Raw genomic sequence first — 15,972 nt, forward strand, 5'->3', positions numbered from 1 at the left:
CCCCCAATGGGTTCCCTTAGGAACAAGTTCCCCTTCACGCCAGCAAAGGAAGAGAGTCCTCAGCTGACCGCCGGCTGCTGTTCGCTCTTCAAATTAACCAAATGAACAACCTTAAAATAATGTGTTCCTGCAGGAAACGGAAGTTCGTCCACAGGGTGTTTTGTATACTGGAAACCCTTGCTCACTTTTGCACACATCGCGGGCGCCATGACGACGGGCATTTTGCTTGCATATGCGGGACGGGAGGAACAAGTGGGACCGGATCATGAGCAGGGTGAGACCCTCTGGACTGTGGAGCCAGTCAAACCATGGTTTAGTGTGAGGCACATGAGAGCCCATCAAACCAGGGTTTAGTGTGAGGCGCATGAGAAGGAACAAGACGAAACAAGCTGAAGGGACAGTGATTGCGTATCAGCTGAGCAGCCTCAACAAGCCTCTGGCTCGTGAGAGCCCAAAGAGAATGTCCGCTTTGGGGATCCAGGGAGGGTCTCCTCGTGAGCCGGAGGGGCAGTGGGGCTTTGCTGAAACTGCTCAGGTGCGAGGAAGTGGCGGCGGTCAATGCACCACCCTGCCTGTCGGCTGCTGGGTAGGAAGGCTGAGCAGCCTCAATAAAGTGCTCTTCAGGCTCTGGGGAGGGTCTCCTCGCGAGCCAGGACTCTCCAGGGTGCTCCTCATTTCGGGGTCCCACTGCCAGGCTCCCAGCAGCTGCATGTAAATGGGGAGTTGCCTGTATAGTTCACCAACAGTTCTTGGTTGGGACGACACGGGGAAGTGCGGTTTATTAAAAGCAGAAATTTCTACATTCCTCCTCTTAGCCACGTGGGAGGCAGAAGGATGTGAAGAGAAGGAAAAAGGGAGTGTGGAAGGGTATTGTTAGGAGAATCTGCTTACTCAGAGTGTTTGTGCAGGAAAAACTCAGCCCTGGGCCAGTTTGATAGAGAGCGGGCACCCTGTTCTTGCTGCCAAAGCAAGCATCCAGCCCTGGCAGATGTGCTTTTCCCTATCAGAACGAGACTTAATTTCTAAAAAGGTAAAGTACCCCTAGACAGTTAAGTCCAGTCAAAGGCGACTATGGGGTTGTGGCACTCATCTCGCTTTCAGGTCGAGGGAGCCGGCGTTTGTCCGCAGACAGCTTTCCGTGTCATGTGGCCAGCAGGACTAAACAGCTTCTGGCACAACGGGACACCCTGACGGAAACCAGAGCACACAGAAACTCCATTTACCTTCCCGCCACAGCGGTACCTATTTATCTACTTGCACTGGCATGCTTTTGAACTGCTAGGTTGGCAGGAGCTGGGACAGAGCAACGGGAGCTCACCCCGTCACGGGGATTCGAACCGCCGACCTTCCAATCAGCAAGAACAAGAGGCTCCGTGGTTTAGACCTCAGCGCCACCTGCATCCCTTCATTTCTATGCATGGGCAAAGCAAAGGCGAAGGAGATGCCTCTCTCTAAGCCCATGTAGTTTACAGGCCTGGGAAGTCTACCTTCGTTCTGTATGAGTAAAAGCTGCCCTGAACATCCCCAACTGGTGCGGTTCACTGAAGTAAATTCAGAGCATTGTTGGCCAAAGGGAAAGGCGATTCTCAAAGGGCCCCAGATGACATGCGATACATGGAAGACAGGCTCTTTGTATACAAAAATAAAATAGGAAATGCAACGGAACCTGCATGGAAAAGGGGACACACAGAGAAAGAATGCGAAGGCATGGACAGCAAAGGGAGTGCAAACTTCCTTGGGTGCCTCCGACCCCTACAAAGAGCCACTGGCCCCATGCCCCACGCACCTTGTGCTTCCGCCCTGGGCCTCATCCAGCTCCTTCTGCAGCCGGGCACTCTTCTCCTCCTCCTCCAGCAGCCGGCGCTTCACCGTCCGCAGCTCCTGCTGGGCCTCGCACTTGATGTCGTTGGCCACGACCACCGCCGTCTGCAGGTCGGCTTGGAAGCGGCGCCACTCGGCCGTGTCCTCCTGGAGGCCGAGGGGAAGAGGGAGGGGAGAGGAGAGGAAGCAAGTGGTTGAAACTCGCCCGACAAAAGCGGCCAGCACCACAGGGAGGTCGGAGGGCGGTTGGCATCAGTTCTCGTGGACGCCGGCACAACAAGACAGTCGCTCTCACTTTGCGTGGGAGGGAGGCTGCAGATGGACACACACACACACCCCGGTTTGGAGCCTCTTCTTAGATTGTAAGCTCCTTCGGGCAGAGACCCTCCTCTTACTTATTCATTTAATGACATTCAAACACCGCTTGATTGTTTTTTTTAAAAAAGCCTCAAAGGGGTTTGAAAAAGATAAAGCATTAAAATCGAGACAAATTCACCGCCCAACTTTAAAACATACAAAAGTTAAAACGCTAAAACAGATTAAAATTACGTTGACTTTCGTTTGGGCAGGCTTGTTGAAACAGAAGTGTTCTTAGCAGGTGCTAAGTTTTGGAAATGCGACGGCGGTATTGGTGATGCCTGAGTTTGTTCTAAAGCTTGAGGCTTTTAAGCAGAGGTCGGATGGACACCTGTCGGGGTTCCAGTCCACGTGGTTCTGAGTGAGGGGTCCTTCCCAGCCCCACCTGGGGATGCTGTCAAGGACTGAACTCGGAACCTTCTGCACGCAAGGCAGGTGTCCTGCCACCAAGCTCCCTTCTTACCTTCATCTGTTTGTTCAGGGTCTTCAGCTGCCTTTCCAAATCCGTCTTCTGGACTTCCATTTTCAGTAGATTACCTGGGAACAGGGAAGGTAGGAAGAGTCTACTGAGATAGGACAGAGAGGGAGGGCACCGAAGACACTACCAAGGTAACACAGGGAAGTGACCTTATCTCGAGCCACACCTCTGGGCCCATTTAACTCAATATAATCAACACACACTGCCACAGATTTCTGGCCCCAAAACGGCTTGCAGTTTTAAAAGAATGCACAGCATGGAATAAAATACCCTTCTTCAGAGTCCAAACATTAAAAAACCTGCTGATGCCCAGAACACCTTTGGCAGCACAACCCTACATTTACTCAAAAGTTGAGTCTTACTGTATACAGTGGGGCTTACTCCCCAATTAAGTGATCGTAGCCCTAACCTAGCTAATTTGCTTCTGTCTCAGCCTGCAAAACAGCTTCGCCAGCAGGTGGCGATCTCACATGCAGGTTGGCCCCAATTCAGCTATCATCTTATTATTTTATTGCCTTTGTATCCCACCAATTTTCTCCGACGAGCTCAAGGCGGCGTGTGCATTGTTCTCTCCCTCCTCATATAACCCCCAGCAACAACCCTGTGAGGTAGGCCTGGGCTGGGAGGCGCAGTGACTGGCCCAGAGTCACACCCACTGAGCTTCATGTCCAAGAGGGGATTTGAACCCTGGTTGTCCTAGTCTGACATTCTCACCACTACACCACCAGCAGCAATTTTTGGAACCTGTTTCTGCCCCCCTCATTCATCTTATCAGATATTTGTTGCTTGCGGCAGCAGCCTGACGACATCCTTCACTTGTTGTTGCGGAGAGAGAAAGGTATGCTGTGCCTCCTGCTTCCTTCCCAAATAGGCAGCACTAAATTGATAATTATTTCTTTATTGGAGGGCGGGAATCTCAAGCAATCCCTGCCAACTCCATAACCTGCTTGCAATTTCTCTCTACATACGGTCCTAAATCCTCCCCCCCCCCCCCCGGTTCCACCTACTCTCCAAGTCGCTGATGATCTGGTTGTCGTGCAGTTTGAGCGCCCGGTGTTGCTCCACCTGGTCTTCCAGCTCAAAGATGGTCTCCTTCAGGTTCTTGAACTCGGCCTCGTTCTCCGACGTCTTCTCCTGGAGCTTGAGGTTGGTTCGGCTGAGCTGGTCCGCCTGACGGTCGCAGGTCTCCTTCAGCTGAGCACGCTCCTTCTCAGTCTGGATGGAGGGAGAGAAAAGGGTGAGAAATCGCACCAGGATCCCTGCATCGCAGGGGGCTGGACTAGATGACCCTCTGGGTCTCTTCCAACTCTACAATGATTCTATTATAGCACTGTGTGATGCTAAGGTGCCACCGATAAGTGCAGGTGGAGAGCACATGGTGTTTAATTCCCCAGAGACCACCACCTTCCATTTAAATAAATAAAAAATAATTCAAAAGGACCATATCCATGATGCCTGTCCCAATAAACTGGGTTTGCTGTCTTATTTGGGGGGTCTAGCCACCTCCGGCTACTCCTGGACAGGGACGGATAGTCTGGCCGCAATAATCTCTGGCAATACCAGAACTCCTGGGCATCCAATGAAGCTGAATGTTGGAAGATTTGAGACAGATAAAAGGAAGTTCTTCGCTCATTACAGGAGACGAACCTCTGGAGGAGTGTGACATACAGAAACAGGACTGTCAGGAACCAGGCTTTGTTAGCGGAGCTGCAAAATTGTTTCCATGCCAAACCTTGGGTGCCGATTCTGGACCAGCAAGTTGCCAACCTCAGAAGACCATTTGGAAGAGATTTGTGGTCAGGACAGGGGACGGAGGCAGCCATGTGCAGAGGGAAAAGGATGTCCCAGGAGGTGTGCTGTTTTCTCACAATGTGAAAAAGAAGTTGCCAAGTCTTATAAAGCCCACTGACCACAACCCCGCCCTCCTGATTCACGTGGGCACCAAGGATATTGCCAAGCCGTTGGAAGGGACCAAGGGGCTCTGGGCAGGTAGCTGAAGGGCCCTGGGATGCAGGCGGTCTTTCCATCGCTCCTTCCTGTCAAAGGCTGTGTCCCAGGAAGAGCGGGGGAAATACCGGAAGTCGTCAGGAAGGGTTTGGCTGCTTGGATCGTGGTCTCCGCTTCCTTGAAGAAGGAGTTCTGGCAAGAGATAGGCTTGCACCTCACAGCGGTTGGCAATAATGTGCTTGCTAAGAGACTCGTGAATGTGATCAGGAGAGCTTTGAACTAAATCTGTAAATCATTATAACAGATGACAGGACAACACCCAGTTCTGGGGATAATAGCATTACAGGGGTACCTCTGGTTGCAAACGGGATCCGTTCCGGAGACCTGTTCGCAACATGAAAAGAACGCAACCCGCAGCAGCGCATCTGCGCATGCACAGGTTGCGATTCGCTGCTTCTGCGCATGTGTGTGATGTCATTTTGCGCTTCTGCGCATGCACGAGTGGTGAAACCCAGAAGTAAGCCTTTCCAGTATTTCCATACAGCCCAGATTTCCATACAGCCCAGCAACCATCCCACTCCTTCCCACTTGCTACGGTCATCGCCAACCTCGGCCAAAAACACACCTAGAGTTTCCACTTCTCTATAAATCAGGTGGTGACTTTTGGCAGGGTATCCCAGCTCCCCCCGTTCCGGCAAAAGTTCTTCCCACGGGCCGCTCCCTAATTGTGGGAGGTGGGGTTTCCAAGCAGGGCAGCAGCGAAGGTTAATTGCAGGCTTGGGTTACGAGTGCGAGACTCGCCAAGAGAATTAACATGCACTCATCCATTGTGTTCCCCCCCCCCTTTCCCTGAGCACAGCGAGAGCACCTGGTTTCTCTCGGGGGGAAAAAAGACAAACCACCAAGCTGCTAATGAGGTCCATCTGTCTGGGGCAGGAGGGGGGAAAGTGCTGAAGGGCTGGACCAGGAAGGAAGAAATTGTTCCAGTTGCGGTGAAAAGCGTCATTCAGCTAAATGTCCAAACGGATGCAGTTCTGCAGGGAAGGGAGGTTGTTAATGTGTGTTGCCCAGATTTTGGATGTACAGGAGAGGCTTCGGACTCAATCGGATCGCTGGTTGGCCTGTGTCCATCTTGTTTGTACCAGGAGTGGCTAACTCGTGGCTCTCTGGGTGCCGTTGGACTGTGGAACTCCCCCCCACAGGAGGCAGTGATGGTGACCAGCTTGGATGGCATTAAGAGAGGAGGGAGTGAATTCATGGAGGTTAAGGGCTTGGCTGTGCCTCCATAATCAGGCAGTCTGGAATATCAGTAGCTGGGAACCACAGGAGGGCAGAGGGCTCTTGGGCTTCCCACAGGCATCTGGTTGGGCTCTTAATCTTAGGGCTGTCGGTTCAAGCCCCATGTTGGGCAAAATATTCCTACATTGCAGAGGGTTGGACTAGATGATCCTTGGGTACCTTCCAACTCTACGATTCTATTATTCTATTTAACTGAATCATAACAGTGAAGATTTTATGAGCTGCCAGGGGGAAAGGGAGAAACCAAACAGAGCCGTTTTGCTCATGGCTCCACAAAGAGGGAGATAACAGAGCGTGGCTACTTCACAGCAAATGCCCTGTGCGGAAACTGACTCACAAGTATATAATACAGGGCAAGAGGGACCAAACTACACACGCTGTCCAGAACTTTGAGTATTCAGGGAGCAGGGAGCCAGGGTCCTCAATCCTTTCCCTATCAGCATCAGCACAGCTGACCTCTTGCAAACGGTGCAAATCTGCCACAAGAAAATGGGGTCCAGCTACGTAGCCGAGACAAACTCCAGAAAGGAACAGATCTAGGCCCTCTGAGAGAGCAGAAATCTCTATGCACATGAGCCATGAAAGCCAGTATGCTGAGTGGTCTGGACCTAACAGGGTCTGAGGGAAGGAACACCAAAAAGGTGATTCAGTCGACTTCTTCACTCCTGCAAAGAAGCAAGGTAGAAAAGAAGATTTCTGCGACCTCCAGGGCACGGTGCCTAGGAAAACCTTATCTGATTACAAGATTTTGATGCTTCTAAATTTTTGTTTCGATGGCTGAAAATATTGTGCTTTTATTGTATATTTCATTTGCATTCTTGCATATGAATGCTGCTTGCTGGCTTTGGGAGCCTTGGGGTTAAGGCAGCATGTAGATAAACCGTATGGACTCACAGAGCTGGAAGGGACCTTGAGAGTCATCTAGACCAACCCCCCTGCAATGCAAGAATCCTGCCCACATCAACATCCCTGGGTGGGCACGAACCACCAACCTTCTGGTGCAACAGCCAGGGGCACCGACCCAACGCAAGAAAGGCCCGGCAGGTTCACTAGGTCTCTCACAACGGCCAGCCAGAAGCCCTGGTGTTGCTTCGCAGCAGCCGACATTTAGGGATAGACTGCCCCTGCATCTGGAGGCTCCGCTGAGCTCTCCCCACTCCACAGCAATCCTTACCTTGGCCAGCTGCCCTTGCAGGGTCTTCACCTCGCTGTGCGCCTTCAGCAGCTCCTGCCTGAGCTCCGTGCAGGCCAGCTCCAGCTGGTCCCTCTCCCCGCGGGCTCCCTTCAGCATCTCCTGCATGGCGCCGGGGTCCCCGCCCCGCCCCACAGTGTCCATGTCCGCCGCCTTCTGCTTGGCGCTGTCCAGCTGGGCCCGGAGCGAGCCGTTTTCAATCCTCAGCCCCTCCAGGGCCACCTTGCAGTCCTCCAGGGCCCTGGCCAGGCCGGCTGCGCCCTGCCTCTCCGCCTCCAGCAGGCCTCCCAGCCGCTCGGCCTCCTCCCGCAGGCCCCGGGTGGCCGCCTGGGCTTCCTGGTGCTCCCTCTCCAGGCCGCGCAAACTGCTGGTCAGCTGCTGCTGGATGTTGAGCAGCTTCTCCCGCTCAAACTGGGCCTTCTCCTGCAGCTCCCCGCACCGCTGCTCCAGCTCCTGGATGGTCTTGGCCTTGCCGTCGTCGCCGGCCGGCCGCTCCTGCAGGAGGGCGGCCAGCTTCTCGTTCTCCTGGCCGAGCTGCTCGGCTCTCTCGCGGTGCTGCCGGAAGGAGCCCTCCAGCAGGGCCTTCTCCTCGGCCAGCCGCTCGTTCTCGGCCGTCAGCTCCTGCACAACCTGCTGCTGGTCGGAGAGCTCCTGGAGCGTGGCCTGCAGCTCCTCGGCCGTACAGTGGTGGTTCTCTTCCATCCTCTGGATCCGCTCCGTCAGCGAGGCCACCGAGAGGTCGCTGGTGTTGTTGGGGGAGCTCCCGGCGGGGGAGTCCTGCGGGGCCTGGGAGGGGTGGCTCCCCGACGACGGGGGCCTAGAGGGCGCCTCCACAATGTGCTCAAAGTCCGAGGCGTCTGGGGACAGGGAGGCCTTGGTGACGTCGCTGCTGGACGACCCCGAGTTCCGCAGGGGAGCTGTGCCCCCGTTGGCCCGGGGGTTCCCGGGGGGCTGCGTGGGGCTGCCGAAGCTCGACTCCTGCGTGGTGGGGGTGGCCAGGCTGCTTCCGCAGCCCCCGCTGCTGCTCAGGGTGTCTGACAGCGGCGACTGCTCCAGGCGGCTGAGCTTCTCTCTCAAGAGGCGGTTCTCCTCCCCGAGGCTCAGCAGCTCCCTCTGGAAAGCCCGGTTCTGGTCCTGGAGGGTGCGGACCAAGGGCTCCGCCTCGGCTGGCGACACCCCTGCGGGGTGGTCCAGCTCGCAGTGCACCCATTCCCGGTCCTGGTGCTTCTTCAGCTCGCTCCGCAGCTTGGTGATCTCCGAGTCCTTCGCCTTGGCCTCGGCCAGCAGCTCCTTGACCTGTGACTCCAGCGTGGCCTTATCGCCGGCATCCCCCTCATTCTTGCACTTGGGGGCCGGGCGTGAGTGCTTTGTGGGCGTCAGCGCCCCAGAGGAAGTGGGGCTGGGCTGAGCCTTCCTGGGTCTCAGGGCCGCCTTCTCTCTGCCCGGGGCAGTCGACAGCTCCCGCGGGGCTGGGATCCCGGTACGCTTCGCCGACGGGATGGAACCTGGGAGAGCAGGAAGAGAAAGGCAGTTAATGCCTGGAGCATAAGGGCTTGATGGGAAATCAGCAATCAGGATTCGAACACAGGGCCGCACCCTCCCCCCTGCAGTTTCCGGCAACTGGGATTCCGAAGCATCGCTGCCTCCAATAGCGATGGCAGAGAACAGACACCATGGCTAGTAGCCATCAATAACCCTCTCCTCCTCCGTGAATTTGTCTTGCCCTCTTTTAAAGGCCATCACTGCCTCCAGTGGGAGGGAGTTCCACAGTTTAACTACACACTAGGTGAAGAATGATTTTAGTGCAGCTGGTGTGGTGAAAGCACTGGACCTGGGAGACCAGCGTTCGAATTCCCTCTCGACTATGAAGCTCTATGGGTGACCTGGGGCCAGTCGCCATCTCTTAGCCTGACCTACCTCACAGGGTTGTTGTGAGGGTGAAATGGGGAAGAGGAGAACCATGTACTTACACCACCTTGAGCTCGATGGAAGTACAAGGTGGCATGCAAATGTAATATACAAACAACAAAACAATTCCCTCTGCCCTGAATCTCCCAGCAATCAGCTTCTTTGTATGCCCACAAATTCTTATATTCTCTTAAAGCCATCCAAGTTGGGGACCCCCACTGCTTCTTGTGGCAGGGAGTTCCATAGTTTCAGTATGCACTGGAATATGAGTTCTAGTTTTACGAGAGAGGGAGAAGCACTTTTTGGTATCTCTGTCCGGGCATAGTTTTATCCACTGACTTGCCCTCACCTACTCCCTTCCCTGGCTCTCGCCCCAACCTCCACCTGCTCACTACAGCAATTGTGAGCGCAAACTCTCCGGGGGGCGGCGGCAGCGGGCCAACGTTTCCACTGGGGGAGCGAAGCCTGGCGGAACAAAAGCTCTGTTTCAGGCGGGTGCCATTTCCCTCCACCCCAGAGATGACCTTCAGAGGGAGCCTGCCCGCCTCTCGCTGGCGGAAAGGCCCCAGGCACCCTGCGTGGAATGCAAGGGCAGGCTGTGACCGGGAGAGATCGCGAGCTGCACTCTCTTGCCAGAAACTGCGAGGAGGAGGGAAAGATCCGGCCAAAAGGAAACAGAGAGCGAGCCTCCCAGGCAGTTCCCCAACAAGGCGCCCCCCGCCCCCAGCTCTGAAAAGCCAAGTGCTGAGAATCGACTGGGACAGGAACACACTCGATTCTGCCGCCACCTCCCCGAAAAATCCCAGCGAAAAGAGGGGAGGAGTTTATATTTTGTAGAGTGCGCTCTTAAAGTGTACACTGTTCTAAGAGCACAAGAAAAGCCTGCTGGATCAGGCCAGTAGCCCACCTAAGTCCAGCACCGTGTTTTCACAGTGGCCAAGCCCAATGCCTCTCTTCTGGGGAGCCTGCAAGCAGGATTCGAGTACAAGAGGCCTCTTCCCTCCAGCAACAGGGATTCAGAAGTGATGCTGCCTCTGATAGTGGAGGCAGAGCACAGCCATTCTGGCTACCAACCATCAGTAGCCCTTTCCTTCTCTGTGACTTGGCCCCGCCCTCATTTGAAGCCACCCAAGATGGTGGCCACCCCGCCTTCTGGGGGAGCAAGTGCCGTAAGTTTAAATATGTCGCCTCTTGTTCACTTTCTCTCTGGACTAAAAAGTCCCAAATCTTATTTCACTCGCCAGCGTGGTGCATGCTCTGGTTATCTCCCTCCTGGACTACTGCCATGCGCTCTACGTGGGGCTACCTTTGAAGGTGACCCGGAAACTGCAACTAATCCAGAATGCATCAGCTAGACTGGTGACTGGGAGCGGCCGCCGAGACCCACATAACACCGGTCTTGAAAGACCTACATTGGCTCCCAGTACGTTTCCGAGCACAATTCAAAGTGTTGGTGTTGACCTTTAAAGCCCTAAACAGCCTCGGTCCAGTATACCTGAAGGAGCGTCTCCACCCCCATTGTTCTGCCCGGACACTGAGGTCCAATGCCGAGGGCCTTCTGGTGGTTCCCTCGCTGCGAGAAGCCAAGTTACAGGGAACCAGGCAGAGGGCCTTCTCGGTAGTGGCACCCGCCCTGTGGAACACCCTCCCATCAGATTTCAAAGCGATAAAGAACTACCTGACATTTAGAAGACATCTGAAGGCAGCCCTGTTTAGGGAAGCTTTTAATGTTTGATGCATTACTGTTTTTTAATACTTTGTTGGAAGCCTCCCAAAGTTACTGGGGAAGCCCAGCCAGATGGGCGGGGTATAAATAAATTATTATTATTATTATTATTATTATTATTATTATTATTATTATTATTATTATTATTATTATTTCACTGTCAAGGGTTCTCTAGCTGTGATGATTATATTGCGGAGAGTTGGACTAGATGACTGCTGGGGTGCCTTCCAACTCTATGATTCCATGTTTCTCTTTCTCTACACACACACACACACACACACAAATGCAGAAAGGGGACAACAAGCACCATCTGCATCACACGGGGGTTGGGCTAGATGACCGCTAGGGGTCCCCTGCCAACACTACAATTCTATAAAACCTAAGAGATTTCCTGTTCAGGCTTCTATTCCTTCTCCTCACCCCCTTCTGATTTCAAGGAGCAGTGTTTTAGGATGCGTTTTGCATACATTGCTGAAATGTAAAAAGGGGGGAAAATATGTGTGTGTGTAAATAAATAAGCAAACAACGAGAGAGACCAAACGAGAGAGAGCTGTTTTCCTCCTTGCATTAATTAGGCGGCTGCGTGCACCTGGCTTTTCCCAAACAAATAAAAAACCAGCCAAGAACACAGAGCACCATCACTTGTCCCCCCCCCAACCCGTTTTGGACAAGTGTGGATGGAAAGCCTTTCAGGCTGGAGGTGGCAAAGGAATTCCTGGCTTGGCAAAGGGGAGCAGAACGGCTTTGGCGGCACATCGGGGTCCAGCTCCAACCAGCCGGCCCTCCATGACCTCATCTGGGGAAACTTCTGCCCAACTTGCTCCAGGCCAGTCGCTCCCTCTTGAAGGCCCCCAGTTTCCTTCTGCCGTATTTGATGGGGCCAGGAGGAAATCTGGCTTTGCCCAAACCCCCAGGGACGTTTGTTCATCAGCCTGAGTCATCCGTTCCCGTTTGTGGCTCTGGTGAGGGTCCCAGTCAGTTGCCAAACTCCACATGGGGAACGAAGGGGAAGGGGGGAAGAGATGCAACTGGGAGAACTGGGGAACGGAACTGGGTTCAAGACCCTTCCTTCGCCAACGGGCCTGCCAACTTGGCCACCCCAACGTCCCGGGCCAAGTTTAAGGACTGGTGTCATGGGGATGTTTTTGGCCGCGGGGGCACGGCTGCTGTCGTTCCAAAAGTAAATGGAATCAAACCAATACTGGCTACAGTATTGTTAGGCTGCCTTATTCCATGTCAGACTGTGGGTCCATTGAGCGCAGGGATGCCTGCACTGACTGGCAGCGGATTGCCAGGGAGTCTTTGGTACAGCTGAGAGGCAACAGGGACTGAACCTGGAACTCTGAGCTGCAGCCCTTTTCCTGGAAAACAAGTCAAGTTTCTAGTCCTCATGGTCTAGGGATAAACAGCCAGTTTCAGCAGAAAGCTGGCTTGTACCGTCAGACCACTGAGTCTGTCTAGCTCAGTGTTGTCTACGTGGACTGGCAGCAGCTCTTCAGGGTTTCCAGTTGTGTGGGGGGGGGGGGGAGACAACTTCTCTGGTCTTGTCTGGAAATGCCACCGGCTCCTTCTGCATGCAAAACTGAGCTGTAACGCTCCCCATAAAGTAATAATAATAATATTTTTCTTATACCCCGCCCTCCCCAGCCAGAGCCGGGATCAGGGCGGCTAACACCAATAAAATTACAAAAAAAATCCCACACAATTTAAAATACAGGTTAAAATATAATTTAAAATGCAGCCTCATTTTAATAGTAGCCCATAGATCAAAACCACAAGGGGAGGGAAAACATAAGGGTCAGACTGAGTCCAAACCAAAGGCCAGGCGGAACAGCTCTGTCTTGCAGGCCCTGCGGAAAGATGTCAAGTCCCGCAGGGCCCTAGTCTCTTGTGACAGAGCGTTCCACCAAGTCGGGGCCAGTGCTGAAAAGGCCCTGGCATAGTTGAGACCAATCTAACCAGCTTGAGACTTGGGGCCTCCAAGGTGTTGTCATTTGTGGACCTTAAGGTCCTCGGTGGGGAATATCGGAAGAGGCAGTCCTGTAGGTACGAGGGTCCTAGGCCGCATAGGGCTTTAAAGGTCAAAACCAGCACCTTAAACCTGACCCTGTACTCCACCGGGAGCCAGTGCAGCTGGTAAAGCACTGGATGAATGTGATCCCGCGGCAAGGACCCCGTAAGCAGCCTCGCTGCGGCATTCTGCACCCGCTGGAGTTTCTGGGTCAGCTTCAAGGGCAGCCCCACATAGACTTGCAGGGGGCGCCTCCCCTCCATCATTGACAAGCAAAAGTTACAAAGCGTGGTTCAAGAATTCAAAAGCCCTGACAGGGAATCCTGCCAACAAGCACCACGTTCTACGTTAGAATGTAAGACGAGCCTGCAAGATCAGGCCGGTGGCCTATCTAGTCCAGCATCCTGTTCTCGCAGTGGGTACCCAGATGCCCACATGAGAGACTGGGAAGCAGGATCTGAGCGCAAGAGCAACTCTCCCCTCTTGTGGCTTTCAATGACAGGTTTTCAGAAGCGGTGGTGGTCGCATCTATGGCCAGCTGGAGGCGGCTTATACCGGCTGCAACCACCGAGTCCCAGATCCCTGCAGCTGCAGATGCTGAAATACAGCCGGGGGGGGGAAGGGGGGGGGCAGCTGTTGGCTCCACAGCCAAAGAATGCCTGCACTATCTCCTTCCTTCCCCCGCCCTCTGCAAAAAAACACTGAGCCCTTTGTCTTTGGCCTTCTATTATGCCTGTAAGGCAACACAGAGCTGTTCTGTGCCTCCTTCTGGTGCAAAATAGCCCCCTCCTTTCTCCCAGCCCCCTGAATTCTGAGTCTCTGTGTGTGTGTGTGTGTGTGTGTGTGTGTGTGCACGCGTGCTGGGAGTGCGTGTGCTGGTCATCTATCCTTCAATCTGTCTGATCCTACAGTGGGAGAGCCCCAGATTTGCATGCAGAAGGCATCTCCAGGTAGGAATCACAGAATCATATGAGTTGGAAGGGACCCCCAAAGGTCATCCATTCTAACCCCCTGCAATGCAGGACTCTCAGCTAAAGCGCCCAAGGCAGATGGCCATCCAAACGCTGGTTAAAAACCTCCACGGAGGCAAGAGTATTGTTAGCTCAGAAGTGGAAGCAAGAAGAAATTCCGACGAAAGAAGAACAGCAGACAAAATTAATGGACTATGCAGAATTGGACAAAACGACAGGAAGGATTCGAAACCTGCGGGACCAGAGATTTACAGAAGACTGGAAGAAGTATATGAACTATTTGAAGAGCAACTGTAATCAACAAATTACACTAGTAGGACTGCAAGAAGTTTTGTAAGGAGAAATATATGAAGTGTTACAAAGTAGATAAAGATAGAGATATCAGTCGTGTGTTTTAAATGTACAGTGGTGCCTCGGGTTACATACGCTTCAGGTTACAGACTCCGCTAACCCAGAAATAGTACCTCGGGTTAAGAACTTTGCTTCAGGATGAGAACAGAAATCGTGCTCCAGCGGCGCAGCAGCAGCAGGAGGCCCCATTAGCTAAAGTGGTGCTTCAGGTTAAGAACAGTTTCAGGTTAAGAACGGACCTCCGGAATGAATTAAGTACTTAACCTGAGGTACCACTGTAATAGGGAAAGTAAGAAATGCAGGTTGGAAGAGATTAGATTGGAGAATTTTCAGACAGGACTGATGGAAGTAAAAAAATTGAGTAAGATGTAAAAGTATGTTTAATTACAGTTGAAAATGGTATGTTAAAAAACTAATAAAAAATTATATATATATAAAATAAAAACCTCCACGGAAGGAGAGTCCACAACCTCCCGAGGGAGGCCGTTCCACTATCAAACAACCCTTACTGACTAGTTGGAATCTCATTTCTTGTAACTTAAAGCCATTGGAAAGAGCCCTTCAATGGAGGAACGGACTCCCCTGGATGGTGGTGGAATCGCCTTCCTTGGAGGTTTGCAAGCAGAGGTTGGATGGCCCTCTGTCAGGAATGCTTCATCAGGGACGCCTGCATTGCAGGGGGTTAGACTAGATGGCTCTTAGGGAGCCCTCACAACCCTGCAATTCTCTTGTTTCCCAGGGGAATGCACAGCAAATTGGGCACAGAGCAGGGAGAAGCCCAATATACAGCGACAATAGTGCAAGGAGGAGGGGTGGCTGTCAAAACCCCCACATAACCGGATGTGTACAGTTTGGTTCGGTTTGAATTTAAACATGAGAACCTGTCTAAACGGCACTTCCTCAAACAAGATGCAAACTGAGACACAGCTCTCTTTCATCACAGCTCTCCAGCCCAGCAATGAATCCATGGATGTTTGTGTTAGGGGGAAATGCATCTATGGGCAAAAATGCTTTTAAAAATGGATCCCATCAGGGAAAACTGCCCATGGTGCCTGCTAGGAGAAATCCTAGACAGCATCTTAAAAAGCAGAGGCATCACTTTGCCAACAAAGGTCCGTTTAGTTAAAGCCATGGTTTTCCCAGTAGTGATGTATGGAAGTGAGAGCTGGACCATAAAGAAGGCTGATCGCTGAAGAATGGATGCTTTTGAATTCTGGTGCTGGAGGAGACTCTTGAGAGTCCCATGGACTGCAAGAAGATCAAACCTCTCCATTCTGAAGGAAACCAGCCCTGAGTGCTCACTGGAAGGACAGATCCTGAAGCTGAGGCTCCAAGACTTTGGCCACCTCATGAGAAGAGAAGACTCCTTGGAAAAGACCCTGATGTTGGGAAAGATGGAGGGCACAAGGAGAAGGGGACGACAGAGGATGAGATGGTGGGACAGTGTTGTCGAAGCGACCAGCATGAGTTGGACCAAACTGGGGGAGGCAGTGGAAGACAGGAGGGCCTGGCGTGCTGTGGTCCAGGGGGTCACGAAGAGGCGGACATGACTAAATGACTAAACAACAACAACAAGGAGAAATCCGGGCAGTAGCATGGGTGACTTTTCACGAGGACGTAAAAAAGAGCCATGCAAACTGAGAAATAAATGTGGAGAAGTGAGTTGAAAGATGGGGAGAAATAAAAGATGGAGAGAAACCCAAATTGGCTGAATCGACTCTCCCCATAGCAGTGCTAAACACCGTGAATGGACAACAGGGAATGCTTTTCACAGGGACGTAACAGGGGTAGGACATCTCTCTAATCCTCTTTTACAGCTGCCCATGTTGGTGGCCATCGCTGGTTCCTGTGGGAGGGAGTTCCACAGTTCGCCGATGCTGATAGATGCCTTGCGCTCTGCTTGGTTTCTGT

General features: G+C 52.8%; 1 protein-coding gene across 4 annotated transcripts in view; it reads right to left on the minus strand.

The window, feature by feature from the left end:
• SPECC1 (sperm antigen with calponin homology and coiled-coil domains 1) overlaps positions 1 to 15,972 on the minus strand; it is a 108,910-nt gene that overhangs the window by 43,018 nt on the left and 49,920 nt on the right. For all 4 annotated transcript variants that reach the window (XM_081844079.1, XM_081844078.1, XM_081844077.1 and 1 more), the window contains 4 exons: positions 7,077 to 8,599; positions 3,664 to 3,871; positions 2,642 to 2,715; positions 1,787 to 1,968 (listed from right to left, as the gene is read on the minus strand). In XM_081844079.1, coding sequence (XP_081700205.1) covers positions 1,787 to 1,968; positions 2,642 to 2,715; positions 3,664 to 3,871; positions 7,077 to 8,599 — 1,987 coding nt within the window. The remainder of the gene's footprint in view (positions 1 to 1,786; positions 1,969 to 2,641; positions 2,716 to 3,663; positions 3,872 to 7,076; positions 8,600 to 15,972) is intronic.

The sequence above is a fragment of the Podarcis erhardii genome, assembly GCF_964252035.2.
Source record: "Podarcis erhardii genome assembly, chromosome: 16".
Lineage (NCBI taxonomy): Eukaryota > Metazoa > Chordata > Lepidosauria > Squamata > Lacertidae > Podarcis > Podarcis erhardii.